Raw genomic sequence first — 21,674 nt, forward strand, 5'->3', positions numbered from 1 at the left:
GGCTCTTCTTGGTTACTTTGTATTCATTGCGGTCAATAAGGACAATGTCATTATAATAGATCAATTTGAGATCATCAAAACAACATGACTGATTCATCCTTATATTTTACCGCAATTATATAATTATCGGATTATAATCACTATAGTGATTGATAACAAGAAATACAGGTCAAACGTCGAAGACTCTAGTTGTCATATAGTATGAAAAGGGAAAATCCAATTTTATTTTTTTTATTTTTTAAAGAGACAATGAACAAAATTGAAGTCATCGCCGTTAAGTTTTCGTGAGACATTAATTAATTATCTGAATTTTATCACCGCACTCTCGCAGAAACAAAGTTCATCCTCACTTTCTTTAACTTCTTGCCCCACACAGCTAAACTGTGGAATGAATTGTCGCCTGCGGTATTTCCGGACCGATAGGACCTTCAAGAAAAGAGCGTACACCCATTTTAAAAGCCGACAACGCACCTCCAACACGTCTGGTGTTTCGGGTGTCCATGGGTGGCAGTGATTGCTTACCATCAGGTGACCTGTCTGCTCATTTGCCTCCTATCCCATAAAAATAAGTTACTACGATAATGACATATCTACTAAGAAGTATTAAAATAGGTATACTATCTACTTATACCTATTTTAATACTTCTTAGCACTCAAAAATAATTGATGTGGTAGATGACAGTCCTTTTAACTTTTCAATTTGAAAAATAATTAAAAAATAATAATCAAAGTAAATTGCTTCGCTCGCGTTCAATTCGAAAATTGCGGAATGCTCTTTACAAACCTCCACCCCCCATTATAGGGAAGTGGGGGGGGGGGGGGGTAGAAAGAGACGAAAAGTAGCCTATGTCACTAGTGCTCCATCCCTTCAACTATCTCTACTTAAAAAAACACGTCAATACATCGCTCCGTTTTGCCGTGAAAGACGGACAAACAAACAGACACACACACTTTCCCAGTGTGGATGTTCAATAAAGTAAATATACTAAATACGATGTCTTTTGAAAGCTGGATATTTCAGCATCTAAGATATAACAACAACTTAAACATTAGTTCCTGTGTGTCCATTAGGGCCTGTGTGGTGACGGGTTAAGAATTTCACCACCCCCTTTCTTCCCGTGGGTGTCGTAGAAGGCGACTATGGGATATGGGTTAAATTGTGGCGTAGGCGAGAGGCTGGCAACCTGTCACTGCAATGCCACAGTTTCGTTTTCTTTCAACCCCTTATTTGCCAAGAGTGGCACTGAAGCTTTAGTAGTTTCATGTGTTCTGCCTACCCCTTTATGGTATACAGGCGTGATTGTATGTATGTATGTATGTATGTAAACATTAGCACAGACTTTTCAGTAAAATAAAAGTAACTGAAAATAAAAAAAATGTTTATTTAAGAAAATGAAATTTACATGGGCACATTAATACTGACCTCCACACTAGGACCTGTGGAGGGCAGAAATTACAAAATCTTTGCACAGTTTAGTTAGTAACAAAACAATACATTTTGCCATCAAGCGAACAACCGTGGGACCCCCTATATCCATGGGCGCGGCAGCACTCGTTCTTCTCAGGGTCACTTCTGCCACAGACCTCGTTACACGGATCCACGTTGATCTGCCCTGCTAGCACCATGCTCACCATGGCAACTGCCAGAATGACAAAAATCAGGATAGTTTTCGATGCCATCTTGAAGAATATATCTTGATATATCGACGGTGATTTTAATTATGTAAAAATAAAGACGCGAGCTTTATTTATATACAATACTGACCACAAACGAGTTAGGGACGCATTTTTAGTTTAATTCATAAAATGTAATTTGTCGAAATTTAACTCCAGTATATCTTGAATATCTTGATCCTGGGATTCAAAACAATTATGTTTTTTATCAAGTTGGTCTGTTTATGTCGAAACGATTGGTATATGTTACTTAATTATGATTAATTGTTTGTTTTTGAACCCAGTTTTCTTGTTTTATATGTTTTGCAAATTTATCCCTTTATCAGTACACATTATAAAAAAAATAAAAAATAAAATAAAATAAAAATAAAATAAAATAAAATATCTTTATTTCAGACCAAAGTCCATACAGTGATTATGAGGAAAATAACTAAGTTAGGAGTTATCTTTAGCATCACAGTTTTAATCACCATTCTTTTATATATTTTTATTTCAGTCCAACTCGTGCTTGACGCATTTTCACTGGTTACTCAGTATTAATAATGACTTGACATTTTATTACCTTGGTCACCAGGCCTTTTAGGTACGATTTGTCATAGAAAAAACTGTTACCACCAACCCATTCATCTTTGTAATGTAGGTAGTAGGTACATTGTTAGAAAAATCTTGTACTTTGCAAATCCCTAATGCGAAAACCATGAACGTTTATTCCAACCAATAATATAGCAAACAACAATATTATATGTACATTACGTAGTTTTTCAAATTTAAATGTATCAGATTACAAATGTTCCATTATTTAAGGTTTAGTATATATTGTATTTTTTTATTCATTGTTTTTGCAGAAATTAGCATACATTTTGCGACTGAGAATTAGAGTAGGTAGGTAAATTTTGATTGTAAATATTTTGCGCAGTTAGATTGAGAAGTTTCTTGAAAATGTTGTATGTTTACTGTTTTAAAGCTTAATTTTTTCCTTGTTTTGTCTTAGTAAGGCACAGGCAACTAAAATTGCACGGTTCCTAAGCTTTCAAATTTAAAAATAGGCTAGTTTTCTATATTTAAAATAAAATATTTTATGCAGTGCACGAAATAAAGCACCACATAATTAGAAGAAAAATATCGACAGTAGTTATTTTTAAACATAATTTCTATTTAATAAGTCAAAGATAAAGATATAAAGTAAATAAATTGACCGTAACGTCACTCCGCAGTATTTCAAAGTACATATTAAATTCTATATTAGTAAATCGTTTTGACAGTTCATAAAAAGAAGCAGATTTGACTAGTAGAAAACTAGCCTATTTTATTATGCAGTTAATGTAAATGAGTTTAAATTATCCAGTCCATATTTAATTGGAACCATAAAGAAACATGCATGATAACATTGATAACTTAAACATGGAAATAATCACAAATGGGCATTTCTCAGAGCGTTTCAACTTTTTTGATTTCGGTGGCAGCATTATTACCCGAACCCCGTAAGCGTAGCATGAGCTTTCTTTGTTTCTGGTAGAGATCCGCGAAATCTATTTAAATTGACAAAATTTCATGTGACTCTTACAGGATTCACGTAAAAATGTTGCCACCGAAATCAAAAAAATGTAAACGCCCTGAGAAATGCCCAAATACGATGGGGCATCTTAGACTTAAAGGTTATCGAAACGAAACGCTGTTATTTTCGATAAATTTTCCTTATTTTGATTGGAGGGGTAAAATATTAAAGATAAACTTGCTATGTATGTAGATGTTATATTTAGGTATTTCATTAGGACACCTTGTTCGGTTCTCGTTTGTTTCTTTTTGTTTCTTTTCTTTTAGTAGTAATATTTTGATTACCTATACGATTATGACTCTTAGAGACCCTATACATCTCTAAGAAAAATTAGATTAAGTATACATATTATCTTTAGTTAGTAAGTAATTTTAGACTTATTTTTTTATATTTGTACTTTTCTATAATATTATGTGTAGTTTTTAGTTGAAATTCGACATTTAGAGACCTTATATATCTCTAATCATTGTAGTAGCGTTATACTTTAGTTAGAACTTAGAATTAGTATTATCAATTGTAATTTCAGTTCAACTTTAAATGTTTTGTATATATGACGTGTAAAAGTGCCCCTGTGGCCTATTTGCTGAATAAATTATTTGTGATTTGAGATTTATGCATGCCTGTGTTATACACTTATTTTTGGGACAGCTCAAAACATCGGCCAAAACAGGTCAGTCTACCTCTATACATCGATTAGTTTGCTTTTTAGGGTTCCGTAGTCAACTAGGAACCCTTATAGTTTCGCCATGTCTGTCTGTCCGTCCGTCCGTCCGCGGATAATCTCAGTAACCGTTAGCACTAGAAAGCTGAAATTTGGTATTAATATGTATATCAATCACGCCGACAAAGTGGTAAAATAAAAAGTGGAAAAAAATGTTTTGTTAGGGTACCCCCCCTACATGTAAAGTGGGGACTGATATTTTTTTTCATTCCAACCCCAACGTGTGATATATTGTTGGATAGGTATTTAAAAATGAAGAAGGGTTTACTAAAATCGTTTTTTGATAATATTAATATTTTCGGAAATAATCGCTCCTAAAGGAAAAAAAGTGTGTCCCCCTCCCCTCTAACTTTTGAACCATATGTTTAAAAAATATGAAAAAAATCACAAAAGTAGAACTTTATAAAGACTTTCTAGGAAAATTATTTTGAACTTGATAGGTTCAGTAGTTTTTGAGAAAAATACGGAAAACTACGGAACCCTACACTGAGCGTGGCCCGACACGCTCTTGGCCGGTTTTATTATTTTTAGTTCATCACCTTTTCGTTTTCTTTCTGCACCAATTGTATGTGTCTATGGTTGATTGGTTAAAAATACGATATTTTTTTTTTACTTTTTCCTTAAAAAATAACGTTTTTCCACAGCAAAAATTCTCTTTTTTTACGATTTTTTTGAGCTATTTCTAACGATACCAAGCTTGTATGACATAAAATTGTGACTCCTTTTCATATTGGTCCCAAAAATTACATATATTTTCCGTTACGATCAACCTATCGGGGAATTTATTCTTAAACATTAAAATCTCATGATAGATCCGATCCCAACTTCTGGTAAAATAAGGAAAAACCTGAGTTAAGTTATTCATACTTATCATTATCACATATTCATGAGTGTTATTCACCCCGACAATAGTCATAATCATAGTAATGCGGGCTGCATGATTGCTTGCAGTATAATACATGCAGGTACCTATTGATATTTCATAACATGGATGAAACGGACCATAAAAACATTTTCATGACTTATTATATTGCTTATAAACTTGAATTGCATGAGAAATAATATCGTTTCACTTTTGATTTCGATTTCAGAATATTTTTTGTCCGGTGTTAGTAATATTGATTACTCAAAACACAATAAAACTTTAGATACTGTGAATTTAATGATAAAAACTTACATCGTAGTTAAGAAAACTATAGTTTTTGAATTGTAAAGTGTTATTCCAATGGCAACAGAAGCTACATTACCGCTCCGGCCTTACTGTTGCCGAATGCATATGACTCGCCCGGATTGTCTAATCTGTAGCTAAATACTGCAACCTTTTAACATGTTTTACTTAAGTTATATAATCTTATATTTATTGCAAACCAAATTGGAGATCACAACCCAAATACCAATGGCACAAACAACAGTGGCAATCAATGTCACGGACGATAACTGGTCAGGAGACACAATCTTTTCAAAAGAAGGACCAGCCGTAGTCCACAGATCACAGCAAACTAATAAACATAGTGTAAAGGCCAATCAAAAAGAAAAAAGAAAAATTGAGCGAAGGTTCGGTGCCCGAGCAGATATTTTTGACACACAGGATAAAACATATGTTGACTCATTTCTCTTAAAAGCCGGCGTGCAAAATCAAATAAACGCTCTCAAACAGCAAGCAGAAGATGCACAAAACTCCGATTTCGCATATAAATCTACTAAAAAAACAGTAACCGAAAAGGCTAAAGAAAACGATAATGACAATTACGTTTTTGGACAAAACGAATTATCTGAATCGCAAAATTTAGGAAGTATACAAACCAGCACAATAGGTCTTTATGCCTTATTTTTAAATGAATCAGTAAACGCACAGACTTCAGGCGGATACTCGCGTTCGACTTTGCCGCCTACTATGTATTCGGATATTTCAGAGACTCAATCGCGCTCAACAATGCCTCCTATGTACTCAGATGCTTCGGAGACTCAATCGCGGTCAACGATGCCTCCTATGTTCTTGGATGTTTCGAAGACTCAATCGCGTTCAACGTTGCCTCCTACGTATTCAGATGTTTCCAAGACTCAGTCGCGTTCAACTTTGCCCCTATGTACTCGGATGTTTCCAAGACTCAGTCGCGTTCCACGTTGCCTCCTACGTATTCAGATATTTCGGATACTCGTTTGCGTTCAACTTTGCCTCCTATGTATTCAGATACTCCAACGGGATCAACGTTGCCTCCTAGGTATTCAGAAAATCCAACGGCATCAACAATGCCTCCTAGGTATTCAGATAATCCAACGCTTTCAACATTACCTCCTAGGTATTCGGGTAATCCAGCCCGTTCAATACTTAACAGTCACACACGTTCCACGATGCCTTTTATAGTTAACACTCACACGCGTTCTACGATGCCTTTCATGGCTCAAACGCGTTCTACTATGCCTTTTATGTCTCGCACGCGTTCCACTATGCCCTTTAAATATAACATTGGAGCTCGTTCTAATTATGGCATTGAAACTCGCTCTACGATGCCTTTTATGTTTCATTCACGTTCAACACGTTCTACTATGTATTTTAAATATAGCACTGAAACTCGCTCTACATTTCCGTTCATATATCCAAACGCTCAATCTCGTTCCACATTGCTTTCGATTTCTGAGAGGAATAATCAAAAATTCAACGGCAATAAAAAAGTTGGACCAGGATTCTACTCCATACCCACAAATAGACCAATAATACAAACTATGCAAAAACAAAGACAAAATGGTCATTTCATAAATGTATATAATTACATGAGAAGCCATAAAACATCATCGGAAAATAAAGATGTCGAAAACCCGAACAGACCACAAACATATAAGTTTAAACAAAGAGCATTTGATGACGCACATCCTTCAATGTACCAAGATAATTTTGAAGAATCAGAACCACCAATTTTAAGAGAAGGACCAACTGTAACAGAACCACCGGTGGTAAATGATTATGAAGTAACAGAAACACCAATTGAACTATACCCTCCAAACTACCATCAGAATAAAAACTTAGACATCCAGAGAAGTAGATCAGAATTCACGAAGGACGAAAGTTTAAGATTTTCTACACCAAGAGGTAGACCAATGTTAGAAGTACAGTCTAATGACGCAACTAAATCACTAGGATCAGCTATTGAAAAATTCAAGGAGCCTTTACAAAAGTTAGCGTCTATGAAAGCCAGCTTCTATTACGGTGAAGATAATCCTTTCAAGAAAGAAATAGAATTAGCGAATGATGGAAATTTATTTGATAAAGTACCTACAATACCACCAGAAAACGTAAATAAAAAAATTCCCCTTAATGTTGAAAGATTAGATGATACACAATCAGATTATCCATTGATGGAAACGGAACCTGCTGTACGTTATCGAGGATCAGATGCAGATACGACATGTTTGCCTGAAATACAGACTACAGCAAGTCCGATATATCCTTGGTTACTAACAAAGATGTTTACAGCCACAGCCAATTTTCGGAAGAGAATACCCAAAGTTGTGTATGAGTACGAGTATAAAGAACAAGAAAGACCAGAACCAAGGCCAAAGGTCCCGTCAAATGTTGATTATTCTCAAATCAGAGGCATGCCGGAATCAGAGAGTGAATCTTTTTCAGTGTTTTTGGCGAAATTGATGAAGGTTTTGGCTTCAAAGAGCTTAAAACATCTACCGGGGCTCATAAACCCATTCGAACGCACTATCACACTGTAAGCTTATTCTTTTTCTTTATATAAAATTTGATACCTTTAAGTATTTTTTTTGATAAAACATCAGTGGTTTAAGTGTGTGGCTTAGTCAATTTATGCAATAATATCCTAGAAAAATGATAATTATTTAATGATTTTTTTCAGATTATTAGACTCCGGGAAACTGATGAAGTTAGGAATGACGATTGGCACTTTTATTGTCCAGTTCACGACGATGCTCACCATACCGATGAAAGAGATACAAAGTAGGATATTGATTCTTCTAAAAAAATATCTAAGGTCTAGAGTCACCAAGCGCCTGAGGCTTATATAATCTACTTTATCATTACTATAAAATATAAAGTAAAAGATTAGACAAGCTATATTGAAGTTATTAAAGAAAACAATTAGTTCTGGGCCTAACATTTAAAAACTACATATATATAAAATATCAAAATATGATCAGAAATCTACGCGAATATCAAGCGAGAGGCACTATTCATTCAAGTTTGTTCGCACTTGGCTGTCTTTATTATAAATTATTTTAGTATCTGGATAATACCTACCACTCTCTCTCTTAACCGGTCTCTCATTACTGAAGATCGTGGTCACCGGAACACTTCAAACGGACAAACTGCCTCTATCGGTTCCGGTCCAAAGTAGCATTCACCGCTTGGTAAAATTAAGACGAGGAGGTGGCTTCTTTCATTTAAAGGGTAATACAAAAGGTTATAAGATAGGAAGCGCTGGTAGCCTAATAGCGGTAAGTGCGTGCGACTTTCGTTCTGGAGGTCGCGGGTTCGAACCCCGGCTCGCACCAATGAGTTTTTCACGTATGTGCGAAATCGAAGCACGAAGGAAAACATCGTCAGGAAACCGGACTAATTCCAATAAGGTCTAGTTACCCATCGGGTTGGAAGGTCAGATGGCAGTCGCTTTCGTAAAACTAGCGCCTACGCTAAATCTTGGAATTAGTTGTCAAAGCGGACCCCAGGCTCCCATGAGCCGTGGCAAATGCCGGGATAACGCTGATTGAAAACTTCTGTTTGCAGGACAACTGTTCATAATGCAAATCTCGCTGGAGAACCGTCGTCGCATGCTGGACGATGCTTTCAACACGATGATGGATGAACTGGACAATGTGTATGATGTTGATGAGGAGGAGGCTATGCAGAGGGTGCTGCAAGAAGCAACGATGTATCCGAACACTAGCAAAACGGGGGAGCAAATTGTAGAAGGTCTCTTTATAATTCTTGAGGATTGTCTTTATAAATTAATTACTACTGGAGTCAGATTTAGAGACTTTGTTACCGATTTTGATAAAATAGAAGAGACTTTGCTCGTCTTAAGCAAAGGTCATAAAAAATTTACAGCTTCACGCAGTCTGTGATATTAAAACTCTTTCAGAATTAAGAGCTGTTGAAACTAGTTTTATACATATCATGAAATGCAAAAGCGACTTATTCATTTTATGTTCTAATTTGAATGTTTCAGGTTTCATAGATGATGTCTTCTTAAAGCCCATGAATAGAATAGCGGGAACGGCGCAAGGAAACGTTGTTTTTGAAAATATAGCAAAAGTTGCAAATAAATATAACACACCACAGGAACCCTTATCTAGACGATTCCAAGCTCAATACCAAGTTACTGCACATAATAAATTCCGACATCCCTCAGTTAAAAACGATATATACTTAAGAAACAGAAGAAAAAATAAAGAAAAACAAAAGTTTGCTCATCCACCAAAACTTGTTCAAAGTCAAAACGATGAAAAAGAATATATTGACATGGAATCTCAATCAAATGATGAAGGCAACGAAAACGAAAGCTCTAGTAGCGATAATAATGGAGTAGAAATTAAAATACGAATAAATAATAAAAATGTTCCTAGACGCAACAAGAGAAAAATATTGAAGGCAAATAAGGAAAAAAATGTTGATGTAAGGAAAACGGAAGTTAAAGACAGTGAGAAAGAAAATATTGGGGTAGAAAAATATCTCTTGACAAACGGAAATTTCAGAAAAAACGTAAAAACAACTAAAGTAAATTGTCCCGGTAGGAAATCAAATCTTAAAGGAACAGGACCATCAGAATTAATAAACGAGGATAGAGGAATTATTAAAAGTGAAGTTAATGGTAAAGAAACAAAGGAAAGTGAAGTAAAGCTACAATTTGATTGTAAACCTTTACCGCTTTTTGTTTCAAAAACTAATGAAGGAAATAGACAAAGCGATACTGGCGTAACTACGTCTGAAATGCTTGTGTATTGCAGTAACGCTGTTGAAGTAACGGAATAGTACGAAAAAAAAAATCCTTTACTTCTTAAAAGAATCCATGACGCCGTTTTTAAACAATAGGATTGTTTTAAACAAGAATTATTAAAAAGAAACTCTTGTCCAAAAGAAACTACTACTAACATGTCTTATGTAACAATGTAGTGTATACAATTACATAGGTACATACTACCGCCCGTGTGGTGACGCGGATAAGAATTTCACCACCCCTTCTCGGGGGTGTCGTTGAAGTCGACTGTGGGATATGGGTTAAATTGGGGCGTAGGCTGGCAACTTGTCACTACAATGTCACAATTTCGTTTTCTTCCAACCACTTTTTGCCAAGAGCACTGAAACTTGAGTAGTTTATGTGCTCTGCTCACCCCTTTATGGGATACAGGCGTGATTGTATGTATGTGTATTTGTATACATACTACCCGGGGTAGTATTAGCAGGAAAATTGTAAAAAACTGCATGTACTTTTTGGTTAAACCAGGGAGTGTCAATACCCCCTGGTTTCGCCTAAAAGTACATGCAGTTTTTTTACAGTTAATGCGATCGGTCTAGCAATTCTACAACTTGCAGAACATTCTCATTTCCTTAAATTACTGGAATTCTACCTTCAAATCTAGGATGAACAGGCATTTTCTGGGCCAGCTCACTCCATCGTAGGCCACGTCTTTGCCTGTGGGCTGGTCTGTGGCCAAGAGTAAGCACATTTATAAAAAAAATCCTGAGAAAATTCCCATGCAAGTTGCGTATGAGAGCATCTCCTTAGATTAGGATTTATTACGCAATGTTCTCAACAATTGACGATCGCTTCTTTTGATATTTTAGTTACACACTGGTGTTTATTATCAAATTATGAAATGCCAATTGCCATAAGAAATCGACCTTAGATTGAGCATAAATTTGTGCGATGAAATATACAGAGAATTTCCATAAAACATTCGCAATTTAGGAAACTATTCTTCCGTGCATTACTAGACCGGTCTGGAATTTAAGTAATTAACTGTTGTGTTGTAGGCGAGACATATATTTGATTTCAAATTTCAACTAACTGTACCTACGTTACGATTTATACTTTAAGTTTTGATTACTTATTTTTAGCACATGTAACGCCATCTAGCTGAAAGCATTGTAATTAAAACTCCATTGTATAAAATTGTGTGTGAAATTTCATTTTTTGCCAGTCGCTTTTCGGTGAAGGAAAACATCGTGAGGAAACCGGACTAATTCCAATAAGACCTAGTTACCGCTTTTGTAAAACTAGTGCCTACGCCAAATCTTGGAATAAGCTGTCACAGCGGACCCCTTCCCGTGGCGAATGCCGGGATAACGCAAGGAGGATGATGAGTTTATAGTTAGTCATGTCGGTTAATACTTCGCCTCTCGTACGATGTGGTAATGACTTTGCCATAATTGTCATTGTTCTATTCAAGGTGTCTAACGGCTCAGCCACGACATTGGTCTAAGCGCGACAGCGGTGGGCGGCGGCCATACATTGAAGCGAGACACAGCGATGGGACTTTTCATTCGCACGTATGGCCGCCGCTCACCGGTGTCGCGCTTAGACCAATGTCGTGGCTGGGCCGTAAGATGTTGGTATTTCTGACGAGTAATTGGGAAACACAATTATTATACAATCTTCTTATTCATAAATGTAATGAATGAGTCTTATTAACCTACTTACTAGCTTTTGCCCGCGACTACGCTCGCATTAAATTCGAGTATTGCGGAATGCTCTTTACAAACCTCCACCCCCCATTGTAGGGAAGTGAGGGATTAGAAAGAGACAAAAAGTAGCCTATGCCACTCTCCATCCCTTCAACTATCTCCACTTATAAAATCACGTCATTTCGTTGCTCCGTTCTGCCGTGAAAGACGGACAAACAAACAGACACACACACTTTCCCATTTAGAAGTATATATATAGTATATATAGGTAGTAGATATTCAGTAGGTAGGTATTCTATGCAGATTATGTAGGTAAATACATATTTATACAGGTTGTAATTTTTTTGTCTGTCTATGTCATTATTCAATCCGATATCGGATGTAGGACCGATATCTCATGAACACGCAATGTATTATGTCCACATCAACTAATGTTAGGTACATCAACCTAATCCTAGTAATCACATGACGTTTACTACACACAGTCAAAGAGGATCGAGTACTATAGAGTTGCTGTCGAAGTAAAATGTGTAATCACAGTGCATAGACTGCCATGTCTCACAGGCATAAACCTTTTGAACCTCAGTTTTGACAATTTGGCCCATATTGTTAGCTTGATATGTGTTAAAATGTCAAATATTAATATTAGCGCCATCTAGCTGAGCGTACCCCAAAGGTGTAATGCCATCTAGGCCACCGTACCTTTTTCTGTATGGTACTGAGGAACTTTTTTTTTTTAGACTTTATCTGTCTATACGGAGTTACCTGTCTTTGCACACAGTTAATTACTTGTCATGTCAAATTAAGTTACACGGCGTGCATTAAGCTGCTTCTTCGGATTAAAAAAAAAACTTAGGGCCGGCCATCAAACCGTCTGTCACCGTCAAAGCGTTCGTTTATTGTATGGGAAGTTCCATAGTCGTCTGCTGCGTGACGATGATGTGTCTGTCAAATGTGGTTGATGCAACTGGCCCTTAATCTAGGATAATTTATATAGGATTTACAGTCTCCATACTAAGAATCGTACCTCATTTTTATAGCGCCTTCTATTAAAAATAATACTATGCCCAGGATGCAGTTAAACTGGTTATGATAATTTAGGTATACTTATTATGCAAATAATAGGGAGTAGAGATGGGCCGAATATGGACTTTGCCGAATACGAATATTCGGCCGAACATTCGGTTCATCTCTTACCGAACCGAACATTCGGCCGAATATTCGGTTACGCCATATTTTTAAGGGGATTCATGAAAACTATTAAATGATTGATAATCGTTACTACAACTATGTTTTTATGATTTAGTAGACAACTAAAACTTAGTTAAAACAACTCTGAATTCTTCTCAACTCTTGAACTACGGTTTTTTACTTTTTTTAAACAATTGTATTTGTATTTTGAAGCATAGGTTTCTCTTTTTTTAGCAGTGTCATAAAAAACTACTAAAAAGGAGGTTATTATCCACTGGAATAGGTACGTAAGATCTTCATTAGTTATTTACTTTGTTTATTCGGTAAATATTCGGCAATGCAACCAAATAATTCGGCCGAATACGAACAATTAAAAACTTGCCGAATATGCCGAATACCGAATATTTACCGAATAATCGGCCCATCTCTAATATGGAGTCAAGCCGGTCGCGTGTCGATAAGTAAGATGTTTGTTTACAAGCAATTTCATTCGGTTGGCGACAACGCGTGTTTTTCATAATTTTAATGTACTAGCCATTGCCCGCGGCTTCGTTTGCGTTTCATTCGATTGCGGAATTCTCCATACATTTCACCACCCATTTTAGGGAAGTGGGGGGGGGGGGGTTACTCACCATCCCGTCTACTATCTCCACTTAAAGAATTGACGTGAGTTAATTCGTCGCTCCGTTTTGCCGTGAAAGACAAACAGACACACGCATTTCATTACCTGCAGTTATATACCTAACTTATATATTTTTATACGACGTAGGTTACATTACAAACAAGCATACAGCTCGCCTGATGGTAAGCAGTCCCCGTAGCCTATTGACGACTTTAACTCCCGACCTGCAAATCAACATACGCGTTAACATTAGGATATTGGTCCGACATCCGATATCGGATCGGATAATGTGAAAACGCACTAAGGCGTTTAAGAATTGGGTGAAGACATGGAAAAATTCGCACACATCCAGCAGGCCTCCGTGGCTCAGTTGGTGAAGAGCGGCTGGACCACAATCCAGTAGGTTGCAGGTTCGAGTCCTGCCAAAGGTGTGATTTATTTCATTTTTCCTTTAATTTTATTTAAAGTATCGGTTTGACGGAGTCGGGTATGGTAACTTCGTTTAGCGCAGCGGCCTGAAATTTTTATGCTTTCCGGCCGGAGGACAGAAATAGTACATTACATCAGAGGCCGGGAAAATGAGTATTTCCGGCCAAGTGGGTATATACGGCCGAGCGAGCGTGCGAGCGAGGCCGGATAGGGATACGAGGCCGGGAATCCGTTTTCACGCCGAGGCATGTATAGTGCTTTTCTCAAACATACAATGAAATAAAAAAAAATGCTCTAAAGGACAATATTTTATAAAAAAAAAGTTACTTTGCAGGCCTAGGCCTAAAAATTATATGAAATCCCTTTACAGTCCTCTCGAGTTGTTGCGCCCAAAAAGCGATAGATACTTCCCAGCCCATTTTAAGGAACGTAAAGACAATATTTCATTGCATGTTTGAGAAAAGAACTATTTCAGTACAGATGGTGTTTTTTTTATACACTAGGGCGAGAAGTGGTTCATTACATGTCAGGTCGAATCTTCGGAGTGCCATCTGTACCTACTGAAAAACGTCGTACGATACACGTGTGAAAAGGAAATTTGTAACTCGTGGCGATTTAAAACACTCCCTTCGGTCGTGTTTTAATTTATCGCCACTCAATTCGAACTTCCATTTTTTCGCACTTGTATCGTAATGTACTATTATGATACATGTGCGAATAAAATTACCTATATTTCACACTTGTATCATAATTTAGAAGATGATAAAATGAATTGAACCAGAATATTATATACTTAAGAATTTATTTTCGATATCATGTTTGTATTGCACAAAACAAATGTAGTAATCACAAATCAGTATTCCTTGTAATCGAAAGCCGAGTCAAATAAAAAAAAAAACTTAAAGTAACTTAGGCTAAAATGGGAATTAAAGACACACACTAACAATTAACCAACCAAAAAAAAACAGTTGGAAACTCCTCAAAAAGGCGCCAAAAATTGGAGCGTAAGCTCTCTTTAAGAATGTAAAAGATTCGCGCCTATTTCACTGACGAATAATAACACTTTTTTCTGGTTAACTAGCCCCATATCTGCATTTCAAGTTGACTTGCCGAGTCTTCAAAGATACATCAAAGAACTGGCCGGATGCCTTCTTGTTAGTCTGACGGCAGTTTAAAAATACTCGTCAACATCTTAAGAGTAAAAACGCCGTGAAGTTGTTCTTGCAGAATGAAGGCATCGAAGTAGATGTGCGTACCCTTGAAATCTTGCAGGATAGTCTTCATGGTTCAGTAAGGAAACCTCTTGAACTCCTGCAGAAGGCTATAGAAAGCTCTTTGTATCTTGATAGAGTGGAGGTAGACTTCTGCGGCGCGCTCTTGTCTGGAAGGTCAACTCATTTTGGGGTGGTATCTGCAGAATGGAGTCCTTAGTATGCGTCCAACCCATCGCCTAGAAACAGTTCATGCTGCCCCCGGAACAGCTAGCGCTGCTGTAACCATGGGCACGGCAGCATTCATCCCTCTCAGCCGGTATACGGTCGCACACTTGGTCACAGGCCCCGACGTGAACAGCAATAGCCGTAGCCATGACAACGGCCAACACGACGAGGATCAGCAGGGTCTTCAAAGCCGCCATTTTGATTTAGAAGTTTCAACTTGACGTTTAGATCAGTTGTGTGAAGATTCGCCGGACGCAGAGCTTTATATAGGCGGCGAACAACAATTTTGCCGGCATTTTCCTTATTTTGTTAGCTTGAGATAATAATATTTATCCAAACAGGTCAGGTTAGATATTTAATGATTGTTCAAGACGTAATAATAATCATATAGGTACTTTATATTATGTTGGTTGGTATAGGTTAGGTGTGTACAAGTAGGTAGGTACCTACGTGTTGAAGTTCATTCAAAGGTCCAAATAATAACCATATTTAAAATACATATTATTATATGTTATACGTTATACGTTATATGTTATACATAAATTTAATGTAGGCCTAGAAAAAAAGTCGGCAATGAATTATGTCTAACTTTTAAGGATAACTGCTACAAACATGCTCAACTGTTAAATAGTATTTTATGCAACTGGTGGTTAAAAGAGGTCAAAAAAGGTGAGTGGCGTGGGTAACAATTTGAGGCGAAGCCGAAAATTGTTAATAAAGACGCCACGAGCATTTTTTGACTCAGTTAAACACCGTTGCATACAATACTTTTTCTACGACCAAGCACTTATTTTGAAAGAAAATTATAAATTCAACAAATACCTACTTTCAGTCATCTTAGTTATCTAGTGGACCGCCTACCATTTTGAATATGCAGTTTGAGTGCAAACATGAAAATAAAGCTGTCTATGGTATGGTTCTTTGAAGCCTCGCCACTACTTAAGACGAATCGAGCCGAGTTGAATCGAGTTCTCATACATTTGAATGCGATTCGACGCGTCGCCAATGAACGCAGCAGAAAACGAAGGAGTCTCGACTCTGCGAATTGGTTTGTTAAGTTGGTAGCAATGTATTTACTGAACTTTAACAGCTATATCGTGCTACTGCTACTAAATGTTTTCAGGGTATAGACTAGGTAGACTTGTCCTGACATCTTTTATGTAGGGTTTTAAAGTTCTATGCACGACCTTGTTGTAACTCACGAATAACAGTACGGGAGTAGAAAAAAATGTTTACATACAATGTGGTATTACGGTATTCCACGGAAATTTCTAGAAAATGACTCATTTTCTCGAGAACGTTCCCTCTGACTAACAAAAAAATAGTGCACCATCTCCAATGTTTTGTTTCCTTTAGTTTACATTCTTTGCTTCAAATTACGTGTTTGGGGAATTTTGTGAGGTTTTATACTATGCCCAGGATGCAGTTAAACTGGTTATGATAATTTAGGTATACTTATTATGCAAATAATAGGGAGTAGAGATGGGCCGAATATGGACTTTGCCGAATACGAATATTCGGCCGAACATTCGGTTCATCTCTTACCGAACCGAACATTCGGCCGAATATTCGGTTACGCCATATTTTTAAGGGGATTCATGAAAACTATTAAATGATTGATAATCGTTACTACAACTATGTTTTTATGATTTAGTAGACAACTAAAACTTAGTTAAAACAACTCTGAATTCTTCTCAACTCTTGAACTACGGTTTTTTACTTTTTTAAACAATTGTATTTGTATTTTGAAGCATAGGTTTCTCTTTTTTTAGCAGTGTCATAAAAAACTACTAAAAAGGAGGTTATTATCCACTGGAATAGGTACGTAAGATCTTCATTAGTTTTTTACTTTGTTTATTCGGTAAATATTCGGCAATGCAACCAAATAATTCGGCCGAATACGAACAATTAAAAACTTGCCGAATATGCCGAATACCGAATATTTACCGAATAATCGGCCCATCTCTAATATGGAGTCAAGCCGGTCGCGTGTCGATAAGTAAGATGTTTGTTTACAAGCAATTTCATTCGGTTGGCGACAACGCGTGTTTTTCATAATTTTAATGTACTAGCCATTGCCCGCGGCTTCGTTTGCGTTTCATTCGATTGCGGAATTCTCCATACATTTCACCACCCATTTTAGGGAAGTGGGGGGGGGGGGGGGTTACTCACCATCCCGTCTACTATCTCCACTTAAAGAATTGACGTGAGTTAATTCGTCGCTCCGTTTTGCCGTGAAAGACAAACAGACACACGCATTTCATTACCTGCAGTTATATACCTAACTTATATATTTTTATACGACGTAGGTTACATTACAAACAAGCATACAGCTCGCCTGATGGTAAGCAGTCCCCGTAGCCTATTGACGACTTTAACTCCCGACCTGCAAATCAACATACGCGTTAACATTAGGATATTGGTCCGACATCCGATATCGGATCGGATAATGTGAAAACGCACTAAGGCGTTTAAGAATTGGGTGAAGACATGGAAAAATTCGCACACATCCAGCAGGCCTCCGTGGCTCAGTTGGTGAAGAGCGGCTGGACCACAATCCAGTAGGTTGCAGGTTCGAGTCCTGCCAAAGGTGTGATTTATTTCATTTTTCCTTTAATTTTATTTAAAGTATCGGTTTGACGGAGTCGGGTATGGTAACTTCGTTTAGCGCAGCGGCCTGAAATTTTTATGCTTTCCGGCCGGAGGACAGAAATAGTACATTACATCAGAGGCCGGGAAAATGAGTATTTCCGGCCAAGTGGGTATATACGGCCGAGCGAGCGTGCGAGCGAGGCCGGATAGGGATACGAGGCCGGGAATCCGTTTTCACGCCGAGGCATGTATAGTGCTTTTCTCAAACATACAATGAAATAAAAAAAAATGCTCTAAAGGACAATATTTTATAAAAAAAAAAAGTTACTTTGCAGGCCTAGGCCTAAAAATTATATGAAATCCCTTTACAGTCCTCTCGAGTTGTTGCGCCCAAAAAGCGATAGATACTTCCCAGCCCATTTTAAGGAACGTAAAGACAATATTTCATTGCATGTTTGAGAAAAGAACTATTTCAGTACAGATGGTGTTTTTTTTATACACTAGGGCGAGAAGTGGTTCATTACATGTCAGGTCGAATCTTCGGAGTGCCATCTGTACCTACTGAAAAACGTCGTACGATACACGTGTGAAAAGGAAATTTGTAACTCGTGGCGATTTAAAACACTCCCTTCGGTCGTGTTTTAATTTATCGCCACTCAATTCGAACTTCCATTTTTTCGCACTTGTATCGTAATGTACTATTATGATACATGTGCGAATAAAATTACCTACCTATATTTCACACTTGTATCATAATTTAGAAGATGATAAAATGAATTGAACCAGAATATTATATACTTAAGAATTTATTTTCGATATCATGTTTGTATTGCACAAAACAAATGTAGTAATCACAAATCAGTATTCCTTGTAATCGAAAGCCGAGTCAAATAAAAAAAAAAACTTAAAGTAACTTAGGCTAAAATGGGAATTAAAGACACACACTAACAATTAACCAACCAAAAAAAAAACAGTTGGAAACTCCTCAAAAAGGCGCCAAAAATTGGAGCGTAAGCTCTCTTTAAGAATGTAAAAGATTCGCGCCTATTTCACTGACGAATAATAACACTTTTTTCTGGTTAACTAGCCCCATATCTGCATTTCAAGTTGACTTGCCGAGTCTTCAAAGATACATCAAAGAACTGGCCGGATGCCTTCTTGTTAGTCTGACGGCAGTTTAAAAATACTCGTCAACATCTTAAGAGTAAAAACGCCGTGAAGTTGTTCTTGCAGAATGAAGGCATCGAAGTAGATGTGCGTACCCTTGAAATCTTGCAGGATAGTCTTCATGGTTCAGTAAGGAAACCTCTTGAACTCCTGCAGAAGGCTATAGAAAGCTCTTTGTATCTTGATAGAGTGGAGGTAGACTTCTGCGGCGCGCTCTTGTCTGGAAGGTCAACTCATTTTGGGGTGGTATCTGCAGAATGGAGTCCTTAGTATGCGTCCAACCCATCGCCTAGAAACAGTTCATGCTGCCCCCGGAACAGCTAGCGCTGCTGTAACCATGGGCACGGCAGCATTCGTCCCTCTCAGCCGGTATACGGTCGCACACTTGGTCACAGGCCCCGACGTGAACAGCAATAGCCGTAGCCATGACAACGGCCAATACGACGAGGATCAGCAGGGTCTTCTAAGCCGCCATTTTGATTTAGAAGTTTCAACTTGACGTTTAGATCAGTTGTGTGAAGATTCGCCGGACGCTGAGCTTTATATAGGCGGCGAACAACAATTTTGCCGGCATTTTCCTTATTTTGTTAGCTTGAGATAATAATATTTATCCAAACAGGTCAGGTTAGATATTTAATGATTGTTCAAGACGTAATAATAATCATATAGGTACTTTATATTATGTTGGTTGGTATAGGTTAGGTGTGTACAAGTAGGTAGGTACCTACGTGTTGAAGTTCATTCAAAGGTCCAAATAATAACCATATTTAAAATACATATTATTATATGTTATACGTTATACGTTATATGTTATACATAAATTTAATGTAGGCCTAGAAAAAAAGTCGGCAATGAATTATGTCTAACTTTTAAGGATAACTGCTACAAACATGCTCAACTGTTAAATAGTATTTTATGCAACTGGTGGTTAAAAGAGGTCAAAAAAGGTGAGTGGCGTGGGTAACAATTTGAGGCGAAGCCGAAAATTGTTAATAAAGACGCCACGAGCATTTTTTGACTCAGTTAAACACCGTTGCATACAATACTTTTTCTACGACCAAGCACTTATTTTGAAAGAAAATTATAAATTCAACAAATACCTACTTTCAGTCATCTTAGTTATCTAGTGGACCGCCTACCATTTTGAATATGCAGTTTGAGTGCAAACATGAAAATAAAGCTGTCTATGGTATGGTTCTTTGAAGCCTCGCCACTACTTAAGACGAATCGAGCCGAGTTGAATCGAGTTCTCATACATTTGAATGCGATTCGACGCGTCGCCAATGAACGCAGCAGAAAACGAAGGAGTCTCGACTCTGCGAATTGGTTTGTTAAGTTGGTAGCAATGTATTTACTGAACTTTAACAGCTATATCGTGCTACTGCTACTAAATGTTTTCAGGGTATAGACTAGGTAGACTTGTCCTGACATCTTTTATGTAGGGTTTTAAAGTTCTATGCACGACCTTGTTGTAACTCACGAATAACAGTACGGGAGTAGAAAAAAATGTTTACATACAATGTGGTATTACGGTATTCCACGGAAATTTCTAGAAAATGACTCATTTTCTCGAGAACGTTCCCTCTGACTAACAAAAAAATAGTGCACCATCTCCAATGTTTTGTTTCCTTTAGTTTACATTCTTTGCTTCAAATTACGTGTTTGGGGAATTTTGTGAGGTTTTACTGCCGGTTTATAATCAATTATTATATTTCTCTAATAGTATTTGTCTTATTTCTTTTACTAAGCGATTAAACATCTCTCAGTAATGGCAAATCGCTTAATCGGAGCAATGTATTGCAATAGTAACCATCAATGCCTATGCCTAATGACTATGGTTGCCAGATAGTCGGGTTTAGGCGGAATTTTTCACGATTTTTTGCTTGTTCTCCCGACTCCCGATTCATTATAATAAAAAAAAGCAGATAAAATAATACGCCGAGCGAAGGCGGTGCGGTTCGGTTATGGTAATATAATAATAAAAGATGTAAAATGCCAAAAAATATGTTGTTTTACTTGAAAAAGCGAAAAAAATTGACCAGTCCCGAAAGTACCGAAAATCCCGGGAAATCCCGGTTCCATATTGCTTCGGTACCGAAAATCCCGGTTCTTTAAAAGTGTACCGGTACTGCAATCCCTAGCTGCGTGACGATGATGATGTCTGTCAAATGTGGTTGATGCAACTGGCCCTTAGTCTAGGATAATTTATATAGGATTTACAGTCTCCATACTAAGAATCGTACCTCATTTTTATAGCGCCTTCTATTAAAAATAATACTATGCCCAGGATGCAGTTAAACTGGTTATGATAATTTAGGTATAAGTATGCAAATAATATGGAGTCAAGCCGGTCGCGTGTCGATAAGTAAGATGTTTGTTTACAAGCAATTTCATTCGGTTGGCGACAACGCGTGTTTTTCATAATTTTAATGTACTAGCCATTGCCCGCGGCTTCGTTTGCGTTTCATTCGATTGCGGAATTCTCCATACAACATTTCACCCCCCATTTTAGGGAAGTGGGGGGGGGGGGGGGGGGTAACTCACCATCCCGTCTACTATCTCCACTTAAAGAATTGACGTGAGTTAATTCGTCGCTCCGTTTTGCCGTGAAAGACAAACAGACACACGCATTTCATTAC

The 21,674-nt window shown here is 37.4% G+C and overlaps 3 protein-coding genes across 3 annotated transcripts in view; 2 read left to right on the forward strand and 1 right to left on the reverse strand.

The window, feature by feature from the left end:
* LOC125239273 (zinc finger protein OZF-like) overlaps nt 1-21,674 on the forward strand; it is an 85,173-nt gene that overhangs the window by 18,296 nt on the left and 45,203 nt on the right. The gene's annotated exons all lie outside the window — the stretch shown is intronic.
* On the forward strand, nt 5,059-9,994 carry LOC125239272. The gene is made up of 4 exons (XM_048146808.1): nt 5,059-7,666; nt 7,811-7,911; nt 8,698-8,883; nt 9,140-9,994. Exons 1-4 carry the CDS (start codon nt 6,036-6,038, stop codon nt 9,940-9,942), a joined length of 2,721 nt encoding a protein of 906 aa, XP_048002765.1. The 5' UTR covers nt 5,059-6,035; the 3' UTR covers nt 9,943-9,994.
* LOC125239277 (spodomicin-like) lies at nt 14,623-15,524 on the reverse strand. The gene has a single exon (XM_048146816.1). It carries the CDS (start codon nt 15,471-15,473, stop codon nt 15,288-15,290), a length of 186 nt encoding a protein of 61 aa, XP_048002773.1. The 5' UTR covers nt 15,474-15,524; the 3' UTR covers nt 14,623-15,287.

This window comes from Leguminivora glycinivorella, chromosome 25, assembly GCF_023078275.1.
Source record: "Leguminivora glycinivorella isolate SPB_JAAS2020 chromosome 25, LegGlyc_1.1, whole genome shotgun sequence".
Lineage (NCBI taxonomy): Eukaryota > Metazoa > Arthropoda > Insecta > Lepidoptera > Tortricidae > Leguminivora > Leguminivora glycinivorella.